The following is a 25,001-nucleotide window of genomic DNA, read 5'->3' on the forward strand; positions in this document are numbered from 1 at the left end:
AGGAGAGTCAATTTAACGTAAAGAAGGTTAAAAATAGAGTGTTAATTTTTTTACAATAACATATTTTTAATAACATATGATTTCAAGTGGGATAAACCCACTTGAAATCGTTGCAGAACGGTCACTTCGCAGCTCGCAGCGGTGGGTGGAGAGGGGGGACGCGGGAGGCCCGGCCGCGGCACGCGCCGCCGCGCCGGCGTGGCGACGCGTAGTGTCCATTAATTGTGGTGTCTTTTAGGATACATTTCGGAAGCTATTTCTTAACATTTTAGTACTGAGTGATTATTAAAGAAAAAATAAGTGTATTTTTATTTTTAACAAGACGTATTAATAATCAAAATTTGGCTGGAAGGTTTAATTGCACTCTGTATATGTAATTATGTCCATAATTTGTCATAATATAATTAATAGTAAGTTAAAATTAGGAGGTGGGTACCTCTGAACCTATCAACTACCAAGCGGTCGAATTCGACCGCGATAACAATAGAATAACAATAAATTTCCAAGAATACGCGATCGAGATAAGGAGTACATTGATGACAATAAGCTGGCGTTTAGTAACCTAATATAAGGTACTTACACAAAGTATATAATTAATTAGTAATTATTCACTAAAGAATCATGTGGTGAAACAATTACTCATACTATTATCTTGAAGAGTTAAAACGATAATTACAATATTATAAAGAAGAAAAAACGCAAGCATTTCACCTTGACATAGATAGCGGGGCATTGTTGTATGCAAAATCAATTGTGATGCCTATTATGTGATTTAATTAAAACAAAATTACTATGATAAAATCAGCGTACGTAAGAAGTATATTGTTACAACTTAGGGTTCTATTCAGACCACAACGCGACGCGTAGATGCATCACGCAATTGAAATCTGTCAATTCAGTCACAGAATATATATATTAGATTCAGTACAAAAGAAATGCATCTTCGCGTCGCGTTGCAGTCTGTGTTAACTCTTACAAGTTACAAGATATAATCCTACTTAACAGGTAGTTTTCAATTCAGATAGCTACTTTCGTATTTATGCGGATTTCCGCCCTCTTTCATCTCTTTTTACTAAAGAGTTTTGTCGTTACTCTTTACATAGTAAGTTCTTTGATACAAATTGGTTACCAAAACATTTCCTAAACATTTTTCAGCAATCTCCCCACAAAACTAGTTCTTCTCGATGGTTTGACAGCTTCACCTCTTGAGAATGTATCTGATCGAATGCGGCATTAATCACACCGTGTTATACAATAGGAGGTAACAATGCAACATCCGAGAATGTTCAACAACGTGCGCCTGCGCAAACATAAACAATCAACTTATCAACGGCTCATCTGAACAATTATCCGCACTTTCGTTTTCACGCGGATACGTAGCGTGCGCATACGCGCTTTGATCCAATTTACTCTAAACGTCAACAGAACAATGGTAGGTATAGTGTTTTGGTTTAATGACACTCATTTGCAAATGAAAAGCATTTTAGGAAAACTGCCTAAATTTTGGTACATTGATATTATGAATCATTTTTTTTTCTTTTTTTTTTTATAATATAATAATAATATCTATGGACGCTACACACCACGTCAGTCTGGCCCCGTGCTAAGTACCTAAGGACTTGTGTTACAGGTACCAGACAACGGAAATATATTTAATACTTTTATACTATACATATATTTAAGATTTTTATTATACCATACACATATTTAATACACATCCAGACCCGGGAACATTGAACACTTTTTGTTCCGTCGGCGGGATTCGAACCCACGACCCCCGGCTTGAGCTACCGACGCGCTCGCCACTGAACCACAGAGGTCGACATATCGTCAAAAAAATCATAACGTATTGATATTTTCATTTCAATTTATTACTTTGAAAACTTTTTTTTAAAGGGCGGTAAAGTAATTGTTATATCATGTTTTTTACTAACTATTTTAGTAGCAGTTTATTTGTAAAGTAAATAACACCCCCAATGTCATTGATCTCTAATAAACAAGTACGCTGGATCGATGATACCCACCGCTTTTTGTCCCTATTTGAAGCGGAATCAGAGCCCCCAATATGGGGGCTGAGAACTAAATTTGACGTAACAACAACCAATAAAACAGTTGTCATCAGTTCCAAATACCCTTCCTACTGATATCAGCGCCAATATGGTGGCTTTCAAACGTCATTTTTACGTCAGATTTAGTTTTCAGCCCCCATAATGGGGGCGCTGATTCCGCTTCAAATAGGCACAAGAAATAGCTGTTATTTCAAAGGGTATCATCGGTCCAGCGTACTTGTATAATGGAGGTCAGTGCCCAATGTACAATCAGATTAGCAAGTTTTACCTTACTAGGCATAAATCGAATTTAACGTTACCGTAGAATATGAAGCAAGTTTAATAGTGGATAATGGAAATCGGGTTTGTGAATTGTTTATGAAACGAGCGATTATTTGCAGAATCGACCGATGAACTAATAAGACCCATGGGTCACAGTTTTGTCATGTTTGCGACACCGAAGGGACTGATACGCTTAATCTTGAGCAACCACAATTCGCTTTTACTGTTGGTAATTTACAAACAAAGGTATCCAAGAAGTACCGAATCTGTGCCAAAAATATGTATGAGGAACATAATGTTATTTTATTCCGTGGTCTTATTTCTTTTGACTCATTTGTTTTGGAAAATGGACTTATTCACGCCAAATAAAACAACTAGGCGCATTTAGCACCTTCTGGTAGGTAGTAAGAATCTTGTAGCTTGCTCAAAACGAAATCCCTCGTGCATAAATGACTGTTGGTTTTTACGTCGGTAAAAAGATTTGTTTTTACATGGAAAACCGCTCACGTTGGTGTGTACAGAACACAGGCAGGCGGCGGAACGACCTCACGTCGGGTTTCACTCGGCCTTAGCTGTTTCATGTCTTTGCTTAATTCAACAAAACTTTTTGTTCTATTTTCAAAATATGTTCTTAATTTTTTTATTGATCTCACGCAATGAACTTTATTTTATAAGCATGAAATGCTTGTAAGTTGTACATTCGTTTCTTTAATGTTCGATAAAGACCTACAATGTTCATAATATTATGTGATATTATGGTGCACAGCCAATATCGGAACGAATGTAACCCATCCATGATATTATGTCAGCCTCATGCCAGTGTCATCCAAGAGCCACGAGATTGTTATGCGCACAAAGTTCCTTATTCCGTTTTTATTAATCTCTACATTAGATACAGAGTATAGAATACGTCTAGCGAATAGGATTATTACTGCAATGTTTTCACGAGCAGCAGCATCAGCACAGACAGTAAGCAAAAAGTTTTGTTCGACGTTTGACAACGCAGCCTTACTAGCGCCCTCTACTCCGATCTTTATATAATATAAAGCATAAACTAAGGTTGGGTTGCACCAGAGGCGTGGTTAAAGTTAAAGTTATGGTTATAGTTAAGGCTAAATTTAACTTTAACCTTAACTTTGACCGGTGAAATTGACAGCTGGTCCAACTAGGTTATAAATGAACGTGGGCGGGGGCGCTGCTGGTAAAGGAGAACTGTCAAAAATGGCGTTTTTGTATGATGATTGATGACAGCGTAAGTTCCTTTTTTCGCCACGTGCATTTAAAACCTTGTCAAGGCTCTATGGTTAAGTATGGTTAAATATGGCGTCTTGATGGCGTCCATTTTTAACTTTAACCAAAGATTTGACATTTTGCATTGTAGTTAAAGTTATAGTTAGTTGGTGCAACCCAACCTAAGCGTAATAAAGCTTAAACAATTAACATACTGCTTTAATTGGGCATTACTCATTAAGTGCAGCGTGTCTTTGGTTAGTTACGATTTACGAACAGCAAGAACTTTGCAATTCGAACAGTGGGGCATATGACAGCTGTTTTAATAAACCATAACATGGATCTAGTTGTCACATTGTCCACATGAGAATTTCACTGGGTCACAAATCACCATTGTTGTACATTTCGTAATGTCCCATAGACCATTGTCTGGGGTTTCATAACTAAACCACATTATTCATTATACTGTTGAAAAAGTGTTATTAACCTTTGCAAGTCTTCAAGGTCATTTCATAGCTTTTTTGGTGATGTACTCCAATTTACATTTACTTTTTATTTTAGTAAAGTTGTATGAAGGATTAAAATAACGTACTAACGAAGAAACTGTCAAGAAAAGTGTTCTTTCTTCGGCGATGCTGCAATTTTCCGTATCAAAAAGGATTGTCATTAAAAATTAAGTAGCGTTAAAAGTTGAATAGAAAAGTGTCAAGCGGAGGTTTCGTAGGACCACCGTGGTAGTGGAACTAACTGTAGTTGGCCATTGACTGACATCCGGCCTGGGTCGAGCCTCGCATTGATGAGTAGATGAACGAAATAAGGCCAAAGCCCAAAATAATTACCTTTCATTCATTTATTGGAAAATATTATTCAAAAGCCTATGCTTTTTTTAACCAGTCAAACCTAACCGAATCGAGTGTCATAAGTTGATAATCCGTGCTGATAACAATATAGAAAAGGCACAAACTTAGCATTTATCTCTTTTAATAGAGTAATAACCCTTACTCTGTCCATTCCATTGTGTTTTTTGTATGGCGGGCCTTTATTATTTATTGTATTTTAATTTTATTATTAAATATTAAAGTATAAAAACAATTGAGTATTTTGTGAACATTTCAGTTTCAGCCTACCTGTTGCCATCATTAATATCGACCAAAAAATTGAAAAAAAAATCACGTTTGTTGTATGGTAGCCCCCGTTATATATTAATTTTATTTTGTTTTTAGTATTTGTTGCAGTTGTAGCGGCAACAGATATGCACAAACTGTGAAAATTTCAGAAATCTAGCTATAGCGGTTCTAGAGTTACAGCCTGGAGACACACATACAGACGGACAGACGGACAGACATTGAAGTCTTAGTAATAGGGTCCCGTTTTTACCCTTTGGGTACGGAACCCTAAAAAAGTATGAATGGGAGGAAACAGCAAGGACGGCCAGCAACCGACCTTCCTTTACCTTTACGCCTCATTAAAACTGCATTGATAAATTTGTCTGTACGTTTTTAGACAAAAATAGTTGGATTCATGTAACTTTAATATCTTACTTGTAACACATTAAAACGGTTTTCTGTGTCTCTAAAATCGACTTTTTAGCTCTGAACACAATTCGCTGTTTCTGGTTTTGAGGTGCCCGATTCAAAGTTCAACATCAGGCTGTCTGATGTTGAACTTTGAAGTGTGGGGATATAAGCGACATTCGAAGCATCAGGATCGGACCCCCCTCTATATTATTTCGCATTTCAAATGTATTACTGTCAAGTGATAAAGTGCATTGTGGTGGTGTATGTGTGTATGTGTGATCGCTGATAGCGTCAGGCGGCAGAATGTCATTGTTCCGCCGACGAAAGGGAATGGCGGGAGCCGCTCAACATACTTCTCACGCCTCATACTGAGAATTATTATCGAAAATCGTTTTATGAAGACTTGTGCCATACTAATATTATAAATGTATATCTGTTTGTCTGTCCACTTTACGCTTGAAGCATTGAAGTTCGATGATTGAACCGATTTTTGGTGTTTTGTATGGAGATACTTTGAGTCCCGGGAAAGAACATTGGATAGTTTTTATAATTTGGCGGAACGGAGTTGCGGGCGTCATCTAGTAACAAAATATTATATTTATATCTAGTAGCTATTACAAGTTAGGAAGCCATTACAAGTTAAGTAGCAGTTTATCGGAATTGTCCTTGTATTGTTAGTTTGTTACTGATGCTTACAACGTTTGGTTACCAATCAATGGTGAATCATTCTATAAAACAATGCACTATCAGTTGTCAAGAATGGCAAATGTAAATTCGTTATTTGCTGCTCCTAAAAACTATTTACTTACTTACATATTAAAAATATTTTTTATTAATTTCTATAATATTGAATATTCGTACATTACTTAAGTACATCAATGTGGTCTTAAGAAAGGTTTGAATATTTCCACATGTAGCACCTCGATCGTGGCCGTGGGTATCGCAGACACTCAGATTTTCAATTATTGTTGCGGCAGCCGGCTGCCGCTTGGGGATTGATGGGTTAAAACGAAGACTACAGTCTACACATAAATATATCTACTATACAGGCCTCCAGTCAAAACGTTACCTCACTAAACTTGCTGCACTATTCGCCCTTCCTAAGCCAAGCAATCTACCAACATTTACTACTAGGCCACGGACGCTCTAACGACCACTTATTCATAAATACTGTTGTCTTTGTAACCTCCGTCCATACAAGGTGCTGTATTAAGCCGTTTGTCACGGTGCGTCCTCTAGAGCACAGCATCAGACCATTCAAGGGAACCTTGGTGCGTGGGAGGCACTACCTTAATAACTATGTCGAGATCGTATCGCTGCTGTTTCCGTGTTCAAAGACGCCGAAACTCTTTGAAGACCTCTGTAGATCTGTAAAATATCGTCCTTTTGTTTTTACGCGTGATGGTTAGGAACTAGGAAGCCGCAAATTAAAGGATCTACGAATTATAGTACTAAGTAAGTTCGAAATATTTACGAATTATATGCTTTGAAAATGATGTGTTTAGCAAGAATTATTTTTTACGAATTGAAAAAGATATCTCGCATAGATAAAAAATAATCGGCCAAGTGCGAGTTGGACTCGCGCATGAAGGATTCCGACTTCCGTACCATTATTGAGCAAAATTAGGCCAAAAATTGTGTTTTTGTATGGGATCCCCCTTTAATTTTTTATTTTATTTTAATATTATTATTAAATACCTATTAAAGCACATATATAACTAAAGACTTTGAGAAAAATTCAAGTACCTACCTGTTGCCATTATTGTTATAGAGCAAAAAAGGCCAAAAAAATCACGTTTGTTGTATGGGAGCTATAAATAATAACTTTATTTTGTTTTTAGTAAATTTGTTATTATAGCGGCAATAGATAATACACACAATCTGTGAAAATTTCAGAAGTCTAGACTCTAGCTATAGCGGTTCTTGAGTTACAGCCTGGAGACAGACGGACAGACATCGAAGTCTCAGTAATAGGGTCCCGTTTTTACCCTTTGGGTACGGAACCCTAATAATTCTACAGATAAAATTGGGATACTTATTATAATACTTACTAATCAAATTTGAAATATCTATCTACAAGTAAAATACTAAATTGTTATTCATCATTATAAACTTTACAACCACATCGATAGAATAACGTCTGCTTTAGAATCAAGCAGATTTTATTAGATAACCATAATATTGCCACTCATAATCCTAAGCAAGGATTTAGCCATTGGATGGCAGAATATGACTGTTTAGGTATCTGGTTTTCCTTATAGCTTAGGTAGGTATACTATTTCCTATAGTTTAGGTCGTATTATGGCCTGTACTCAATAAACTGTATTGATTGCTCAGAATGTTAAACACTTCCCAGTAACGGGGATGCATACAAAAAATATTCCATATAAATCTTTTACCACTATAATATGCGGTAAAACTAAACTTATGTCACTATTTTATACGGTGTATATTGTTATTACTCATAAAGTTGCAAAATAAGCCGACCCTACCCTTTAACTGACTTCCGAAAAGAGGTTCGCGGTACGTCGATGTAATACGTTACTTTTAAAATATCAAGCTGCTGCACAAAACAAATGACGTTTTAATTTTGCATTGATATGTTAGCTTGATTATATTATTATACCTTGTTTTGGTGTGAAAAGACCGTCAAAATGAACCGATTATAATATCCCACTAATTTCTACAGCATTTCATATTCTTCTAGTAAAAACAAAGAAAAATTATTATAAACCACGTCTTAAATTAATTTCTAAGCGATCTATTACAAAAAGCGCCTTTTAGATAGTCCCCACAGGGTCTAAAGGCGACTTAAACATAATGTTCAGCGTCCACAGGCAATTTCGCGAGTAATAGCGAGTGCTCAACAGGTATTATTATCTTATACATTACTCCAGTGGTACTCGACCTTTTTTATACGGGCCACAAACATGTTAATTTGGTCTTGGTGTCTCGGGCCGCAACCAAATTTTTTTGGGTTCAAAAAATAACACTCCTCAAAATTATCTAAAGATTTACAAGTAGAAAAATTATCACGATTTTCACGACGACTATGCGCTATTTTGCCGGTGTGCGCAAATTTGAAAATGGCCAAACTTCGCGCGAGCCACTGATAGAGACCCGGCGGGCCGCAGGTTGAGTATAGCTGCATTACGCCGATGACCCTCGCCGGTTGAAGACCTCACTTCCCTATATTTGGCTAACATAATGAGCACCATTATGGCCGCCGTATCACAATAAATATCTTTCACGTATTCTTTTAAAACAAAATATTGTGTACGTGAATGCATTATAATATGTAATGTATATGAATATAAATCAAGATTCATGTTGCATGTGTTAAAACAAAATAAATTAAATATTCCCATTCAACAAACGTGATTTTTTTTTCAATTTTTTGCTCGATATTAATGATGGCAACAGGTAGGCACCTGAAATGTTCACAAAATACTCAATTGTTTTTATACTTTAATATGTAATATTAAAATTTAAATACAATAAATAATAAAGGCGGGTTTCCATACAAAAAACACAATTTTTGCCTATTTTTGCTCAGTAATGGTACGGAACCCTTCGTGCGCGAGTGCAACTCGCACTTAGCCGATTTTTGACTTTTTGTTAGCGTTTGTAGCAGACTTTATAATTTTAAATAAGTACTGCGTTTCAATTTTTTAATGATTAAAATTCTGATCAAAATCTAAACATAAAATTGTTAACCAAATATTTTTGAACTTAGTTTGAATTGATTCGAAGTGATCAGAAATAGCGCCTTAATTCATCAGAAAATGCTACTCCAATTTTTATAATTAATTTCATTATTAGTCTACTTTTAAAGGCAACAAGAATCATGTACGACATTATAATGAAGCAAAGACCTTGCACATGAAACATTGGACACATAATATGTACCAATTTATATTGAACACGTCTAATCAAAGCGATCAAGGGCAAGGCAGCCCTCAATATACATAATTTTAGTACATATAATTTGATACCCATATAAAGTTGTTATTCTAAATTAAAATTCAAATGAGATCGACGTTACAGAAGCCGATGATTGACCGAACAAGTTCAGATCAATCACCGAATTTAATCCAGTCCAACTAACATTATTATGGTATGGTAAGGGTAAAGGTAAGGCAAGCGACCATTGTTCTTAAAGAGCCGAAAATTAGTAATTGTAATATTATAAAAAAATGTTTTATAATTTTAAAAAGAAAAACATTGTATGATAATAATAATTAATCGATTTCTCGGTAACGGCTACCAGCAATTTCATGAGTAGATACTAGATAGGTACCAGATACAGTGTATCTCCATAAAGGAAGCGAGTCGAAAACGATCCAGCCCAGAAGCAGCAGAAGCAGAGTATTTTCCCTGGGGAATGACGCATTTTTTTAGTTTTTTTTTTTACTCAGAATAAAGCACAGATTTTTATTTTTTAGGTACATAATACACGGAATCCTTATTAGTGCTTATTTATGCTAAGTTTCCATAAATGGCATGTGGATACACTTGATGGTGTTAAATGTTGAATCCTTTGTTAAATCACAACAATTAAGTGTAATTATATTGAAACACATGTACATACTAATAGCTATGGGAGCAATAAATCTAACAAATTAATTAGCCTTGGCCTATAGGACAAAGACTCTTAAATGGACGTTCCATATATCAATCCAAGCCGGCGACCTATAAAAATTTGTTTTACTTATATAAATTTATGTATGTATTATAAATTTTAGTTTTTACTTGACTAGGACCTGTGATTACAAGTAAAGCCGGGAAAAACTATCGTTTACTCATCATCAATTAAATCGAGTCAAAAGAACGTATCGCCCTAGATATATTCTTTGTCTTTAATTCAGTGCAAAAATTATCTGAAAATTCCAAATAATTTGGACATAGTGTGGAAAATTCGTTAAAAAAAGAGGTAAGTTTGGGATTTTTTTCTATCGAGTGAAGTTCATGATATTGTGTAATGGAATATAAATTCCACTGTGTTAGATCCTTAACTAACACATATATTTTTTTTAGAATATAAATTACTATATTTTTGTGTCTACTGTCACTTTTAAATCTTGAAAATCGTCCGTTTTTGGGAATACAGGGCCTTAAGTACTTACCTAGTTTACAATAAAGAGTTGAGTACTATTATGTTATTGGGATGACACACCTGATATTGTGTAAGTTTTATATCTAAACTATAGTCGTTGCCCGTATTTACATTCGCAGAAATTAAGTAGTATGTAGCGCGAAAGTCATAAATTTTTTTCTTTGGACCTAAAGTGACATTAGAATTTGTTAACCGACTTCCAAAAAACCAGGAGGTTGTTATATGTTCGGCTGTGGATATTTTTATTTATTACGCCTCGTAGCCAGTAAAGAGCTAATAAGCCCCGGTAACCCTGGCCTTAACAAGCACAGGTTTTATGTCAAACCGTAAGGCAAGTAGCCACTAGCTTATAGCCCGTTCGGGAATATATTTTTACCTCTAATAAAACCCTTACATCAACTACATTAAGGTGACGCAGCGTTAAAGTAAAATACAGTGTTGGATACCGGCCGGCCGGCCCGGAAACCAGCAATGGAACAGCAAAAAATGGAAAGGGCGTAAGCGACAAACTGGTTTTTGATGCTTTATTTAAAAACCATAAATACATTTCATATAAGCTATGGGCAAATTAAAGTGTATGCTTGAACTAATTTATGTACAAATTTTGGAAGCTTAAGTCACTCTCCTCTGTTGGCAAAATAGGAATCCCTTTTTTTACAGAGGTCTTTTTGATTGATTATTCTGTGTTATAAAAGTTGACCAATCGTGTTATGCTATGGGTAATTTCAAAGACAAAGATATGATGAATACTAACAATGAATTTAATTTTTTAGCTTTAGTCATTGCTGCAAAAAATCGATTTCTATACGTGGAAGAGCCATGCTTCGGCACGAATGGGCCGGCACGCCCGGAGAAATATCACGTTCTCACAGAAAATCGCTGTGTTTCAAGACAAAGATATGATGAATACTAACAATTAATTTAATTTTTTAGCTTTAGTCATTGCTGCAAAAAATCGATTTCTATACATGGAAGAGCCATGCTTCGGCACGAATGGGCCGGCTCAACCGGAGAAATACCACGTTCTCACAGAAAATCGCTGTGTTTCGCCGAGTGAGTGAGTCTACCGGAGGCCCAAGGAAGGAGGGTAGGGAAAGGAATAGGTTCCCTTCCCTACCATCCCCTATTCCCTTCCTTTCCATTCCCATCCCTACCCTCCCCTATTACCCTATTCCCTCTTAAAAGGCCAGCAACGCACCTGCAGCTCTTCTGATGCTGCGAGTGACCATGGGCAACGTAAGTTGTTTTCCATCAGGTGACCCGTTTGCTCGTTTGCCCCCTTATTTCATAAAAAAAGCCAAATTATCAAGGCGTCGCCTTAAGAATCACTCTCGTGGAAACACCGGAGTTAGCTCAGACTTTAGCTACTGAAGGTTTTATATGGGTTACTTTTATGACAGCCCGTAATCCCCACACCTCCTTTTGGTCGGAGCACGCGCATAAAAATATATTACATGTGGCAGTAAAAGCAGTGCCGTAAATAGGGCGGTGCCACCGGTGCCCAGGCACAGGGCGTAGACTCTGGGGGGCACAAGAATGGCCAGACCAGGCAGACTCTTATTGGAAGCCAGTTAAAAAACTAGGGTGCAGTTATAAGCTCGCACAGGGCGCAAAAAGGCTATTTACGGCACTGAGTAAAAGTAACATTATGTTTAATTAATGAAAGATTGAGAAAATCAAAAATACACAATTAAATTAAGATTACTTAATAACGGCGCGCCACGCGGCGTGATTATTAGTGACTTAATTTGACTAAACTATACAGTCTATACTTCATAGTCTTTTTCTTTTCTCTTTTGTTTATCTGTGAAAACTTGTGTGTGTCATTTTTACTTGTTCTTGTGTTTAGCCGTAAGTTTTCCGAATTCCATAAAATAAAATAAATCTTTTGTCAAAACGCGGAAACAAAATGTTTGTTTCCATAACACAACTATACTATAATTAATAATTATGAAATTCCATATGCCACAATATTAAGTCCCGCTAATATTATCGACCATTGCAATGGCCAATGACTGCACGTCCCACAGTCTCATCGTAAGATTTAATAACGGGCATAATTTTACAATAGTTAATTGTTATTATTGACTTGATTTACGATTCGTTTATCCAGTTAAGAATGAGGAAGAAAACTTTTGATCTATAGATTTTGTTTAAAGAAATATAAAATACCCAAACAATTTAACTAAAAAATTATGATGACTGACTACCAAATTGACGAAAGCTTTCAATGATAACGAATATTGATAAAACAGCCTAAAGGCCTTATTTTATTAACTTTGTTTGCTAAAACACTGTTTACTAACCAAGTTTTAGTATGACGATGACAATTGACAACATTTAGTTCACTTCTGTGAAAACTTATAAATAATAACACACCGCCTGAATATTGGAAAAGAAATGACCATTAGGAACTTACCATCATAGGAGTCCGGGATGTAGAGCGGCTTGCCCACCAGCTTGCCCTTCTTCCCCGACAATGGCACTGCTTCCACTCGCCGGTGCGCCTCCAACACTCGGTACAGAAGCACAGCCCTATCCTCCCCCTCGAACCTCACCACACGAGGCAACGAAAACTTATCCACAAACTCTTTCAAGGTCATCACATCACTAGCGTCGTCCTCCGGCTCGACGGAGCCGGTCCGTCGGCCCAGCAGGAAGTTGTCGGCCCACTCGGGCGCGTTCGGCCGGCGCTCGGGGAAATCCGGGCGGCGCTCGCTGCTGCGGGGCTTGTACCGCGGCGGCCGGTCGCGCCGCACCAGCGCCTCGTTGGCCTCCGCCAGCCAGCGCGTCACCAGCCGCTCGCGCTCCACGTCCAGGTAGCGCGGCTTGGAGGCGTCGCAGGCGAAGCGCGCGGCGTCGAAGCAGTACTGCGGCGGCGGCGGGCGGATCCGGGGCGGGAAGAAGCGGGGCGGCGCGTAGGGCGGGTGCGCCGCGTAGGCGGGCGGCGTCCGCGGCCCGGAGCCCTCTAATGACGCCGTACGGAACATACTCTCAGGCCATTGAAGCTACTCCCGCCTGGAAAGGAAAATAAAAAGTACGATGTAGTACAGCTTTTTACCACAATAATAATATACAAAACGATAATATACACCATACAGTAAGTACTGTACTAGTTACTATGTAGTTTTGTTTATTGTGTTTCCACTAAATCAAATAATCAGTAATATTATAGTTCCCAATATCGTTTCCAAAATAGGCCGAGTCTTAAACGCGTACTTAACACACTCGCTTTATTTACACCTCATCTATCTTCGCCGCTAAGTGGGACTTCGCAACTTGTTATTTGTTACTAATTACTACAAGTAGTAGCTCGGTAATGGTTATTTGAATACCGCTTTCGTGCCAATTGATTTTATCTAAGCTGACCTGCTTTCGTTAAAACAATACCTGATTAAAATATTATATCACTCGGTTATCAGTATTTTGCTGTCGATGTTATAATAAACTTTTTTGATCGGTGTTGGGCAGTTTTTTGCGATGGCTAACACGTAACACTATGGCCATGGTGAGCAAAAAATTGTACCACCGATATAAACTATACATATTGGCCGACTGTATACATTTGTGTGCCAATTGGGAACTAATTTTACATTATTAGTTCATTACACGAGTCGGCAAATCAATAGTAACCTTTGCGCGGTAGTCTATGGTCGCAAAAAACAAAACGTGCGCTGAATCATAGACAATTTACGAATACATGGAACAACAACATATCTTATCTAGTCGATGGGCCAACTGATCCCCACTTTTCTAGACCTTTATCTTCTTTACTAACATTGCTCAGGAGTTTAGTAACGAGTTTTTGTCTAAACCTCTATAACTAACTAATTCGAAATATGACTAGTTCCCTATCTATGCTACATTAGGGTGGTCTTAGGCAGTTTAGGTTTAATATTTGTAATTTTAATTCATCTGCTTTCCATATAATTTTAACAAATATAGCCTAAGTTCTTTTTTTCCTATGAAGATTCAAGATATCTTCTGTCAAATGCGATAGCCCATCTTTTATGTTCAAGCATTTGCTAGTCATAACTCTATACTAGTCCATCTTGTCATAATGACCGAAAACTGAGCATTAGGTATTCAGAACTCGGAGAAGGTAGTTTCACGGTCTCTCGGAGTCGTACGTGACTGTGAAATCGCGAGATGGGATCGTTTCCCGTTAAAATTCATATTTGGAAGCGTCGAAATAATTTAGCCCGGCCGCACATTGTCCGAAATTTCTGATACGAAACAGTTGAACGTCCGCGCTGTCTCTTACATTTTGTACTGAGCCGAGTGAGCTCGAACTCGCCGGAACGATATTTCGGATAGGCCTAAGCCCGGCCGCACATTGTCCGAATTCTGATCAGAAACAGTTGAATTTCGCCGGACCGCCCGCGCCACCCCGCACACTATCCGAAATATCCTTCCGGCGAGTTCGAGCTCACTCGGCTCAGTACAAAATGTAAGACTTAAGAGAAAGTGCGGACGTTCAACTATTTCGTATGAGAAATTTCGGACAATGTGCGGCCGGGCTTAATCGGTAGAATTTAAGGCGCAGAACACACCCGACATTACCACCGAATAACCTACTTTTGACGATGTTTAAAATGATAGACCGGTCGTATACGATCATTACTCAAACACTAAGAAGGCTGCAACGTCCAATTTGCTCGAACAATACGGTAATATATTATTTTTTCCCACCACATAATGACGACCAAATAGACCTGATTTCACATACAGATAAATTAAGTAAAATATCTAGTATTTGTAAAATTTTCGTAGATTCATTAATTGATTTGCGTTTTGTCTTTATTCTTGATGTAATTTCATGGTTCGACCATATTGAAATACTCGATAAGCACATTGTTTAGAAATAGTTCACGTCTTAAATCCAAAATTCATATACAAATAACATCATTAATACTTATTTTGGCTTCGTCATCGGGTAAAAATACACTAACAATTTACTATGACAGCTTCTATAATAATATGAACTTTAACTTAAAAGTTAAAGTAAAGAATTAACTATACCTAGTTGCAATATAGCGTCATAATTTTTTGATAAGCGTGTGCTACATTTGATCGGCTTTTTCAACAAGTCGCATCACTATCTAACGTTATAAAGACGTTATTCATTTACAGTCATTAGAGATAGCAATATCGATATGAGCGATCGATTAACTTGGTACGAGTCATGATGGTTAATCGATGTTGTACATCAAATAGAACCAATCGATGAAGTGTACCGAGTATATAGACGAATTATGTAAAGCTTGGAGCAATTTTGCCTTTTTCCTTAGGTGTTTTTAATTTTTATACTAAACAATATTTAAATAACAGTAACACAAATGTCAATAAGATTTAATATTAAACCGACCTTAAAATTAATGTTAAGTTATGTAATTCATAAACCATAACCTATGAAATATTTATCAGCAAGCATAAAATTTGTTTTACACTAACAATGGAAGATTCATCATTCATCATCATTAGTTATGTCTTGGAAATCCTTTTGGCAATTCGCTGACCATCCATTAGGCATTAGTAAATGTGACTGTACTTATCGCAGACAAGTAGCCGATTTTAGATACCAGTAATGACTATTTTGTAAGTTTAAATTACGTAACTTTTAATTTTGCATTTGAGAAATTATTGATATAATGAATATTATTACTAGATCATTGAATAATCAGATTACGTAGGTAAGTGCTTTGGCGGAAAAAGGATAATTAATAATCTATAATATAAAAATGAGTCGCTGAATGTGTTGCTAAGCGCAAAACTCGAGAACGGTTGGACCGATTTCGCTAATTCTTTTTTTTAAATATTCCTTGAAGTACGAGGATGGTTCTTACGGAGAGAAAAATTCTAAAAAAAAAAAAAATTCTGAAAAAGTCTAAAAACAACACTTTTCTATACTCCCATACAAAAGATTTGTGATACTTAAAAGTCAAATATATAAAAATGGATTTTCAATTATGTTAGTAACGCTAAAACTCGAATACGGCTGAACGGGTTGGGCTAATTTTAGTCTTAAAATATTCGTAGAAGTCCAGGGAAGGTTTCAAAGTGACACGAAGTTCACCGGGACAGCTAGTATAATATAAAATAAAAATATACAAACGAAGTATCAATATAATTAGTCAATTTATGTTACTAATATGCATATAATAGTTTTTTTTTATTTACAGTCTCACGTTTTAGATAAGTTTTAAATATGAAATCTCCCACACGGCAGAGTTCCTTGTTCAATTCCCGTCCGGAAATTTTACGATTGCATGTTCTTGATACTTGATACGTAATAAAACATTTATGTATCGTTATGCGTTCGATTATGCGCAGTTAGAGAATAATGCAATACGCAAACATGCGCCGGGTATATAAGTCATACATTATGCCGCTGTTTACATAAGTATTATGGACCTGTATGATTTGTGTACGAGTAAATTCACGAAGAAAATAATAAATCCGAGCTCCGAACTGATGGTAAAGCAATATAAAGCAGCACGACTGGCCTAGTATTTCCGTTGCATATTTTGTCCGACTTTGTACATTTACAAGTAGCGTGTCCCTTCGGAACACAGTTGGACCGTTATTCCTAAAAGTTAAGGTGACGCCGCGTTAAATTAAAAAACGGTGTTGGATACGTTTTAGATTGCTTGTTTTCTATGAGAGGCCCGGCCTCTCATAGAAAATAGGCAATGGAACAGCAAAAAATGAAAAGGGCGTAAGCGACAAAATGGTTTTTGTCGCGTAATTTAAAAACCAGAAATACATTTCATATAAGCTATGGGCAAATTAAAGTGTATGCTTGAACCTAGATTATGTACAAATTTTGGAAATCACTCTCCTCTGTTGGCGAAATAGGAATCCCCTTTTTTTACAAAAGTCTTTTTGATTACTATGTCATAAAAGTTGACCAATTGTTATGCTATGGGTAATTCAAAGACAAAGACATGATGAATAGGTACTGACAATGAACTTTAATTTCTTAGCTTTAGTCATTGCTGAGAAAAATCGATATCGCTACAGCCTAATTATCAAGGCGTCGCCTTAAGTACTTCTTACGTTCTTTACAGAACATTATCATAATTTACTCAAATATTGGGTACATATTGTTGGTAAAGTCTTAGAAACTCTATAATTATAAAACTCATTCCTCAATATTTATATGTAAAAAATAGCGTACCTATACTTATTTTGCAAAAATGTTTTGTGGGGAAATAGTCAGACATTAACGTAATCGCGGTAAAACTGTGAATGTATGTATGCGTAGTAATGACGTATCAAGTATTGAGTATCGATTACAAATGAAAGTAAATCGAGTGTGTCGCTCTCGGTTTATATGACCATTGATCAGCAATCACCGGCTCTGATCGATGGCTGATCATTCATCTATATTTATATCGATTTGAGCCTGGTTTCTATCGCGTATTGTATGTTGTGCGACACTATAAATTCAATACAATTTGTAAGTCGACGAAGCCTAATAATATTAAAATGCGAGAGTTTGTCTGTCTTTCTGTGTCGCTTAAGCCGCTAAGCGATTAACATAATATTTGGTATAGTTTACCCATACTTACTAGTTACTAATAATATAATGCAAAAGTGTTTCTATCGGTCTGTCTCGGTGGAAAAGTTTTGGAAGCTTATATTATAAAAGCAAGTCAATTTAAAATTCATTAACCATCACATAGAAACACGTTGATGTCCTTCAAAGGCCTTTACACGTTTTCAATAAGTAAATCGACTGGGATTCCTATTTTTCGTAATAACTTCGCATTGAGAACTTTATAATTGATGTAGGAGATAATAAATGATGTTCACAAGAATGGTAGATTTAATAACGGCGGAGGCCACACTGCGATCCACAATATAACGCTTAATTGCGTCTCCCTTTGGCAACATTTTATCTATTCTGCCTACTACGGTTGAAGTGTGACGTTGAAACTTTATTAGTAATTTGAAATAATGAAGCCTTATTAATTATGTAAATAAGAATTCTTTAAGAACTTCTTGAAAAATCTAAGAAATAGAGAGTGCAGCTGGTAGGTCACTAGCCGGTCCGGATCCGGCTACGATAACTTACTTAGCTTCTATAAATCTAGCAAATGTAGAATTTCAATTCAATTTTGCCCAAACCGCCGGTCGCCGCCCTACCGCAAACTAAGTGGAGTTAAAGCTTGAGACCTGACCTTAATTTTTAAGTGAATTAGGGTCCATGTCAGTTTTAATTACCCATTAACATGGCGGCTGCGGCTGCGGCATGCGTGTTTTGTAAACATTGCCGGGTTACGCAGCACGGCACGGCCGTGCGGGCGCACGTGTGAGCACAAAACCCATTGTCCTTATAATATCTTATTTCGTTCCCTCCATTCTCACGATATTTAAGACTTTGTTAATGCATTCCATCATTTTGAATTAAAAAACGCAATGGATTGCGTTCTTTATCTAGAGTTCTATTCATAGACAGATAAGCGTCGCTGAGATATCCACCGTTTCGACATGAAAGAATAAATACAAAGGCGATGGTAATGATTGCATTGTACCCTTTAATTTAAACCCTTTGTCAGGGAATATTTTAAAAAATAGACTTCGGATAGTGCGGTAGTGAAAGGATAAAATGGGTACAATAAAATGCATGAGTTGAGCTGTACCACAAAAAAATATAACAATTAGGGCTGCGTAGTAGTGCGTAGGGCACTGACCAATGCAACAAAATAAACTGATAGTACGAAAATTATATAAAAACGAGCTTTTGCCCGCGGCTTCGCTCGCGTTAAGAAGTATTATTATATACAAACTTTCATCCCCTATTTTAACCCCTTGGGGTTGGAATTTATCAAAATGCTTCCTTAGCGGATGTCTACGTCATATCATCTACCTGCATGCAAAATTTCAGCTCGATCGGTCCAGTGGTTTGGGCTGTGCGTTGATAGATCACCATGTCAGTCAGTCACCTTTGAGTCTTCCAAATATATTATATATATATATATATATATATATATATATATATATAAAATAGGTTTAAATGCAACAACTATTAAAAGACATGCTGTATTATTGCATGACATAGGCGTATCCCAATACTTGAAAATAGAATGCATCATAACGTATGTTGTTCGAAGGAAACACAGAAGAAACACAAGCTGTTATTATTCATAGCGATGAAGCATGACATTGAATATTGTTCTCGTAATACATTTTTAATATTACAGTACCGACTATCAACTTTTTGTTCGTTGATTCTCGTTATTAATGCGCTGGAGCGGCGAACAAAATTGTTATGACGTTTACGACATATTTTAAGCTCGTGTTCTTACTTTATAGTTTTTAGGATTCCGTATGGAATTCATTTTTACTTGAAGCTGAGTAAAATTACTCGAATATTTTTCTATCTTCAAGACATTAGGTTGTTAGTTACAGGAAGTGTAGAAGTTTTGAATTGCACAGGATCCACGGAGGACAGGGATCTTAGATTTTTTGTACTTAAATATTTAATTGTAGACTATTAATTAAATTAAGTATTTTTAATTTCTTATTAAAACTTAATTACTTTCAGGTAATGTAGTTTTGCAGACGTAGAAAAAATTTGCATAAAATATAAGAACAGAAAAATATAAATTATAACTTTTGACAAAAATATTATATTATATACTCGACAATGATCCAAGAGAGGCTAAAGGTGTGTTGCACCAGAGGCGTGGTTAAAGTTAAAGTCAAAGTTAAAGTTATGGTTATAGTTAAGGTTAAATTTAATTTTAACTTTAACCTTAACTTTGACCGGAGAAATTGACAGATGACAGCTGGTCCAACAAGATTATAAATGAACGTGGGCGGGGGCGCTGCTGGTAAAGGAGAACTGTCGAAAATGGCGTTTTTGTATGATGACAGCGTTAGTTCCTTTTTTCGTCACGTGCATTTAAAACCTTGTAGAGCTCTATGGTTATGGTTAAATATGGCGTCTTGATGGAGTCCATTTTTAACTTTAAGCAAAGATTTGACATTTTGCATTGTAGTTAAAATTAAAGTTATGGTTAAAGTTACAGTTATAGTTAAAGTTAGTTGATGCAACCCAACCTAATTCACAAAGTATAAATTCGACCAAGATGTGTCTTTCCATGCACGACAGTCAATAGACGAGCGCCAATTATTACGTTGACCAATAACCTTGTCGCAAGTGATAGACCAAATGACCAAAACTCAAGACGAATCGACAGGCAGATTACCAACTCAGACTTGACTTTATTACCTACATCCTACTCGGTAGTTAAATGAAAGTCATAACGCTGTACTTGAAGGACATAATGAAAATGATGATGATAATACCATATAAAGTGTGGCCAAATACAGCGAACAACAGGGACGTGTAGAAGAAAAGAGGGGAGACCTTTGACCAGCAGCAGGACAGTAACGGCTGTTGATAATACCTATTACCTAATATACGTGGGAGAGCCATGCTTCGGCACGAATGGGCCGGCTCGACCGGATAAATACCACGTTCTCACAGAAAACCGGCGTGAAACAGCGCTTGCGCTGTGTTTCGCCGAGTGAGTGAGTTTACCGGAGGCCCAATCCCCTAACCCCTACCCTATTCCCTTCCCTACCCTCAACTATTCCCTTCCCTTCCCTACCCTCCCTATTACCCTATTCCCTCTTAAAAGGTTTGCAACGCACTTGCAGCTCCTCTGATGCTGCGAGTGTCCATGGGCGACGGAAGTTGCTTTCCATCAGGTGATCCGTTTGCTCGTTTGCCCCCTTATTTATAAAAAAAAAAATAATAATAATAATAAAACCATGGTGCAGTCGCATACGGGATAATAATTTTAAAAAATTACCTTCTTTATAATTACGCTGTTGATGGGGGACAGAGAAGATAAACTTGCGTCTAGTGTAATCTTGGAAATTAATTCAATAAATTTTATGACCCTCATCCGGCATAAGCAATCATTTGATAAACTTACAAGTTACACAGTGTTTATTTCCTTTGACATTAATAAAATCAGTTAATCGGAATATCCATCGAATGCCGTTATGTGAAGTGATCAGCTGTTGGAGCAAGCCGAAAAGCAACATTTTCTAAATCTAAATAAATAAATAAAAAAACATTTTCCAATCTTCAAAAATACTACATTTTACACTCGCAATAACCGTCAAAATATGCTCTTATATTTTTAGATACAATCTAAATATGAAATATGAAAATATGCCTCTTGAGTTTGATCGCAATCGAAGCAGTTCGACTTCGTACATAACTCGACAATTGACCACTTATTTACGTCGACTTTCGCACTCTCCGTACTTTCAAAAAGTCTTTCAAATTCAGAACTACTCTTGAGAATAAGTACTTACCTACCTACTTTTATAATAGCACTTAAACGATAAAGAATTGGTACCTGAAGAATAAAAACTATACCTTATTCTTATATACCTACCGTACTTAGTCTTAAACTGTGAACTACAAAGTAAAGAGTAGTTTTATCCTTAATTTAGATACTTCTAGATAAAATGATTGAACCTATAATAAAGTTTTTATAACTTTGAATAACTTGAATGAACAGTGAACACTAAGCGCATTGGTCTTAAAATTGTCTAATCGGCACCTAATAAAAAGTTCATTCATCTTGAACCTTGAAACGCATTGTAAAAAATAAGAGCGAAGCTTGAAGCTGCGTAGGCCGGCAAAAAGTTTGTGACAAGGAAATAGTCTGTATATCATTTTTTACAAGTATGATTATGTTATGTAACACGAATGCTAATAAATCTTATTGATTCAGCTCCGTTTTTTTAAATGGTAAATTTTGAAACAATTTAGTAACAAGTAGGTACTTTTTACAAAAATGGTTTAGAATAAGATAACGCATAATTTGACAAGCGATAAATAATAAAACTTCTAGACCAACGAGGTACCAGGAATTGCATGCTTGACTAGAGATAAATTGGTAACTTGAAAGTCCTAGATGAGAAGGGTACCAGGAATGCATAGCTTGAGTGGAGGTAAATTGGTAACTTCAAGTTGACAGAGCGCGAGACAGGCGGAGTGTCGTCTCCGATGCGGTAGCCCCCGGCGAGGCGGATAACACGACGTCAACTTATTACATTCTACTAACACCACTCAAATTATACTATATCCGATTGAACTATTTAAAGTATAAAATGTAGAATTTCGCGGGTTTCACAGAATATAATTCTTTAAAGGAAAATGTGTAATAAGCATCAAGTTGGTATATACCGGTAAGTATATACTTTCTAGAATACTACCTTGGAGTGACGAAGAATGAAACGTTTTTAACGTCATGCTGCTCTCAGTCGTTGCGACATAGGCTACATTTAAAGTTACGCACGACTAAATCCAGTACATTTGCACATAAGTCAGGGCAAAATTAACCGAGCCCGGGACATAAAGAACGCTGCAATAGCAACATAAACGGTGTAAGTGCGGACACTGAGATATAGGTGAGATCGCATGTGATAACGTTTGGTACAGTTAATCTCAGAAACAGCTGCAGAACTAACTGTTGCCCGAGAATGGGTAAGTCCTAAAGTAAACACGAAATTTTCAGACATTAATTTTCAGGCTAAAACGGAATAAAATACTCCATTTTAAGTTTAGGTCAGGCCATAGAAACAAACGAATACACTAATAAAGGTACATGACTCATCATCCAAAACAAGTATTCGAGATAAAATAACGCACCTGCTGATCCTAAAAGCAGCTTACCAAATAAAGTTGCCACAAAGCATCAAGAACTTGGTTTGTACTCGCTTGTCTAAGGTACCCGTAAGACGTAAAAGATCCTAAGCCACACCCATCTAAATAAAAATTGTTATCGCTTCCTCCTAAACAATATCAAGCGAAATCCTTCAACCGCCACCGTTGACAGATTGCGCAAACGCAAGACAAGCTGTTATTAAGCACTCGAAAAGTATTTAAATAGTTGTCGGACAACAGTAATCGTATAAATGGTATAAACGAGCGCAGATACCGCTATCAGCTTGTCGCTTGTCGCTCGTCGCTCGCCTCGGCCCGCCCGGGGTCAACGCAACCCATTCGATGTCAAGTTTGAAACGCTAACATGGCAAGTTGTTAGCCCAAAGGGCTGTAAATGGACGTATCGGGACCCTTAGCTTTGCATACTCCGAGTTCGTATATAATTGAATAAGCTCTAAAAAAAGATCTATTTGATCACCGGAGGCGAGATAGGCGGTGAATGGGAATAAATCCACCTCGTAATTATACGTGCGGGAATAATAAAATTATTGTTAACATTACCGACACTCCTCACGCCCGCACGCCCTCGCGACGGCCGTTGTGTTGCTTTTGCAATAGGCTATGCTATAATCTTATTGCTCACGTGTAAATTATTTTACATTCGAATACAACGTCGATAATAATTCTCTTCCACGCGAGACTGCATGAGTGCTTCATAAGTCATAACTTTGTCAAGTAGAAGACAGAGAAGTAAGACTTAGGTACAACTATAAGGAGACTAGATGCATTACTTAATTTTTTAAATATTTTTATATGCCTATGCTATGAGACATGGACACTAAAACCACGTAGGTACTCGAGCCAAGACCGACGCTTTTAAAATGTGGTGTTGGCGCAAAATGCTCGGCATCCCTTGGACCTTTACACCGGACAGACACGTCTATACTTCAGCAACTCAAATTACCACCCGCCTGTCCAATTTTTGTCTACAAAGATCGCCTTATTTGGCCACATAGCCCGCCGGGAGCCTAATAATCTAGAGAGTCTCCTACTTGCTGGGCAATTAGAGGGGAAAAGAGGCAGAGACAAAGTGGCTTCACGATGGACAGACGCGATTGTCAAGGCTGCTGACTGCACGTTCCAGGAGGCACTTCATCAGGTCAAACAGAGACAAGTAGAGACCCCTATCCCGTAAAGCAAATTTTGGTGGTCACGTCTCTCAGCCTTAAGGGTACGACTGGAAAGATAAGGAGACTACGAATAACAATAATTTAAAAATACTGTCAAAACATTCAATTTAATGCCATAAAAAATAATTTACCCAACATTCAGCTAAGGTTGTTGAGGAACAGCACTAGACGTGTAGTTTTATTATTTTAATCGCTGAAATCTGTGGGGGATGACCTTATTCAGCTCACGCAACACGCAACAGCCAACATGGCTCCATGAGCTTACGATTATGTTCGCAGTGCGCACAGCGCATGCGAGCACGATCGCCGATGATACTGGTAATGGTATAGGTTAATTAAAATAGAGGTAATTAAGATGCAAATACGCAAAAAAACGGTTGGTACAAACTAAAAACGTAACCGATTTTAGTAGCAACATAGAGTTATGTATCTAGTGGTATTGGCAAGCGTGATGGAACCCTATGATTTTAGAATTTAAAACCGACGTCGGATAACTTCGATAAAGTTTTAAAGCTTTTTACATGACTACCATCAGCTAGACTACTCGGTTTAATTATTTCATAGGAAGGCCTTTATCGCGTCGCTCAATATTTAACCGTAATCACGTTAAAATTGCACATCGACCTTTATGGGCAGATACTTTAGGGTTACGTTACGCGATTGTTGTATGACAATAAACAATCGGACCTGGGCGTTCTCACGTGTTTTAATTGTATGAAAATCCTTGGTTTTTACATGAGGCTATTGATACTAATCTTAAGGTTGCGTAGGAATTATTTTGTCGTAAGTACCGAATGTTTTATTTTATTTGACACACTTCATAGTTCATTGAGGCTGAGGCCTCAAACAAAGACGGTCTTCGTGGCCAAAACGAGCTGCGTTGAAACTATAAAAGTAACAGCTCAGTATCTATTT

General features: G+C 37.0%; 1 protein-coding gene across 1 annotated transcript in view; it reads right to left on the minus strand.

Moving 5' to 3' along the window:
- Window positions 1-25,001, minus strand: part of LOC121727255 — a 103,744-nt gene that overhangs the window by 51,468 nt on the left and 27,275 nt on the right. The window contains exon 2 of the mRNA XM_042114980.1: window positions 12,613-13,211. Coding sequence (XP_041970914.1) covers window positions 12,613-13,183 — 571 coding nt within the window. The 5' untranslated portion in view covers window positions 13,184-13,211. The remainder of the gene's footprint in view (window positions 1-12,612; window positions 13,212-25,001) is intronic.

The sequence above is a fragment of the Aricia agestis genome, chromosome 1 (assembly GCF_905147365.1).
Source record: "Aricia agestis chromosome 1, ilAriAges1.1, whole genome shotgun sequence".
Classification (NCBI taxonomy): Eukaryota; Metazoa; Arthropoda; class Insecta; order Lepidoptera; family Lycaenidae; genus Aricia; species Aricia agestis.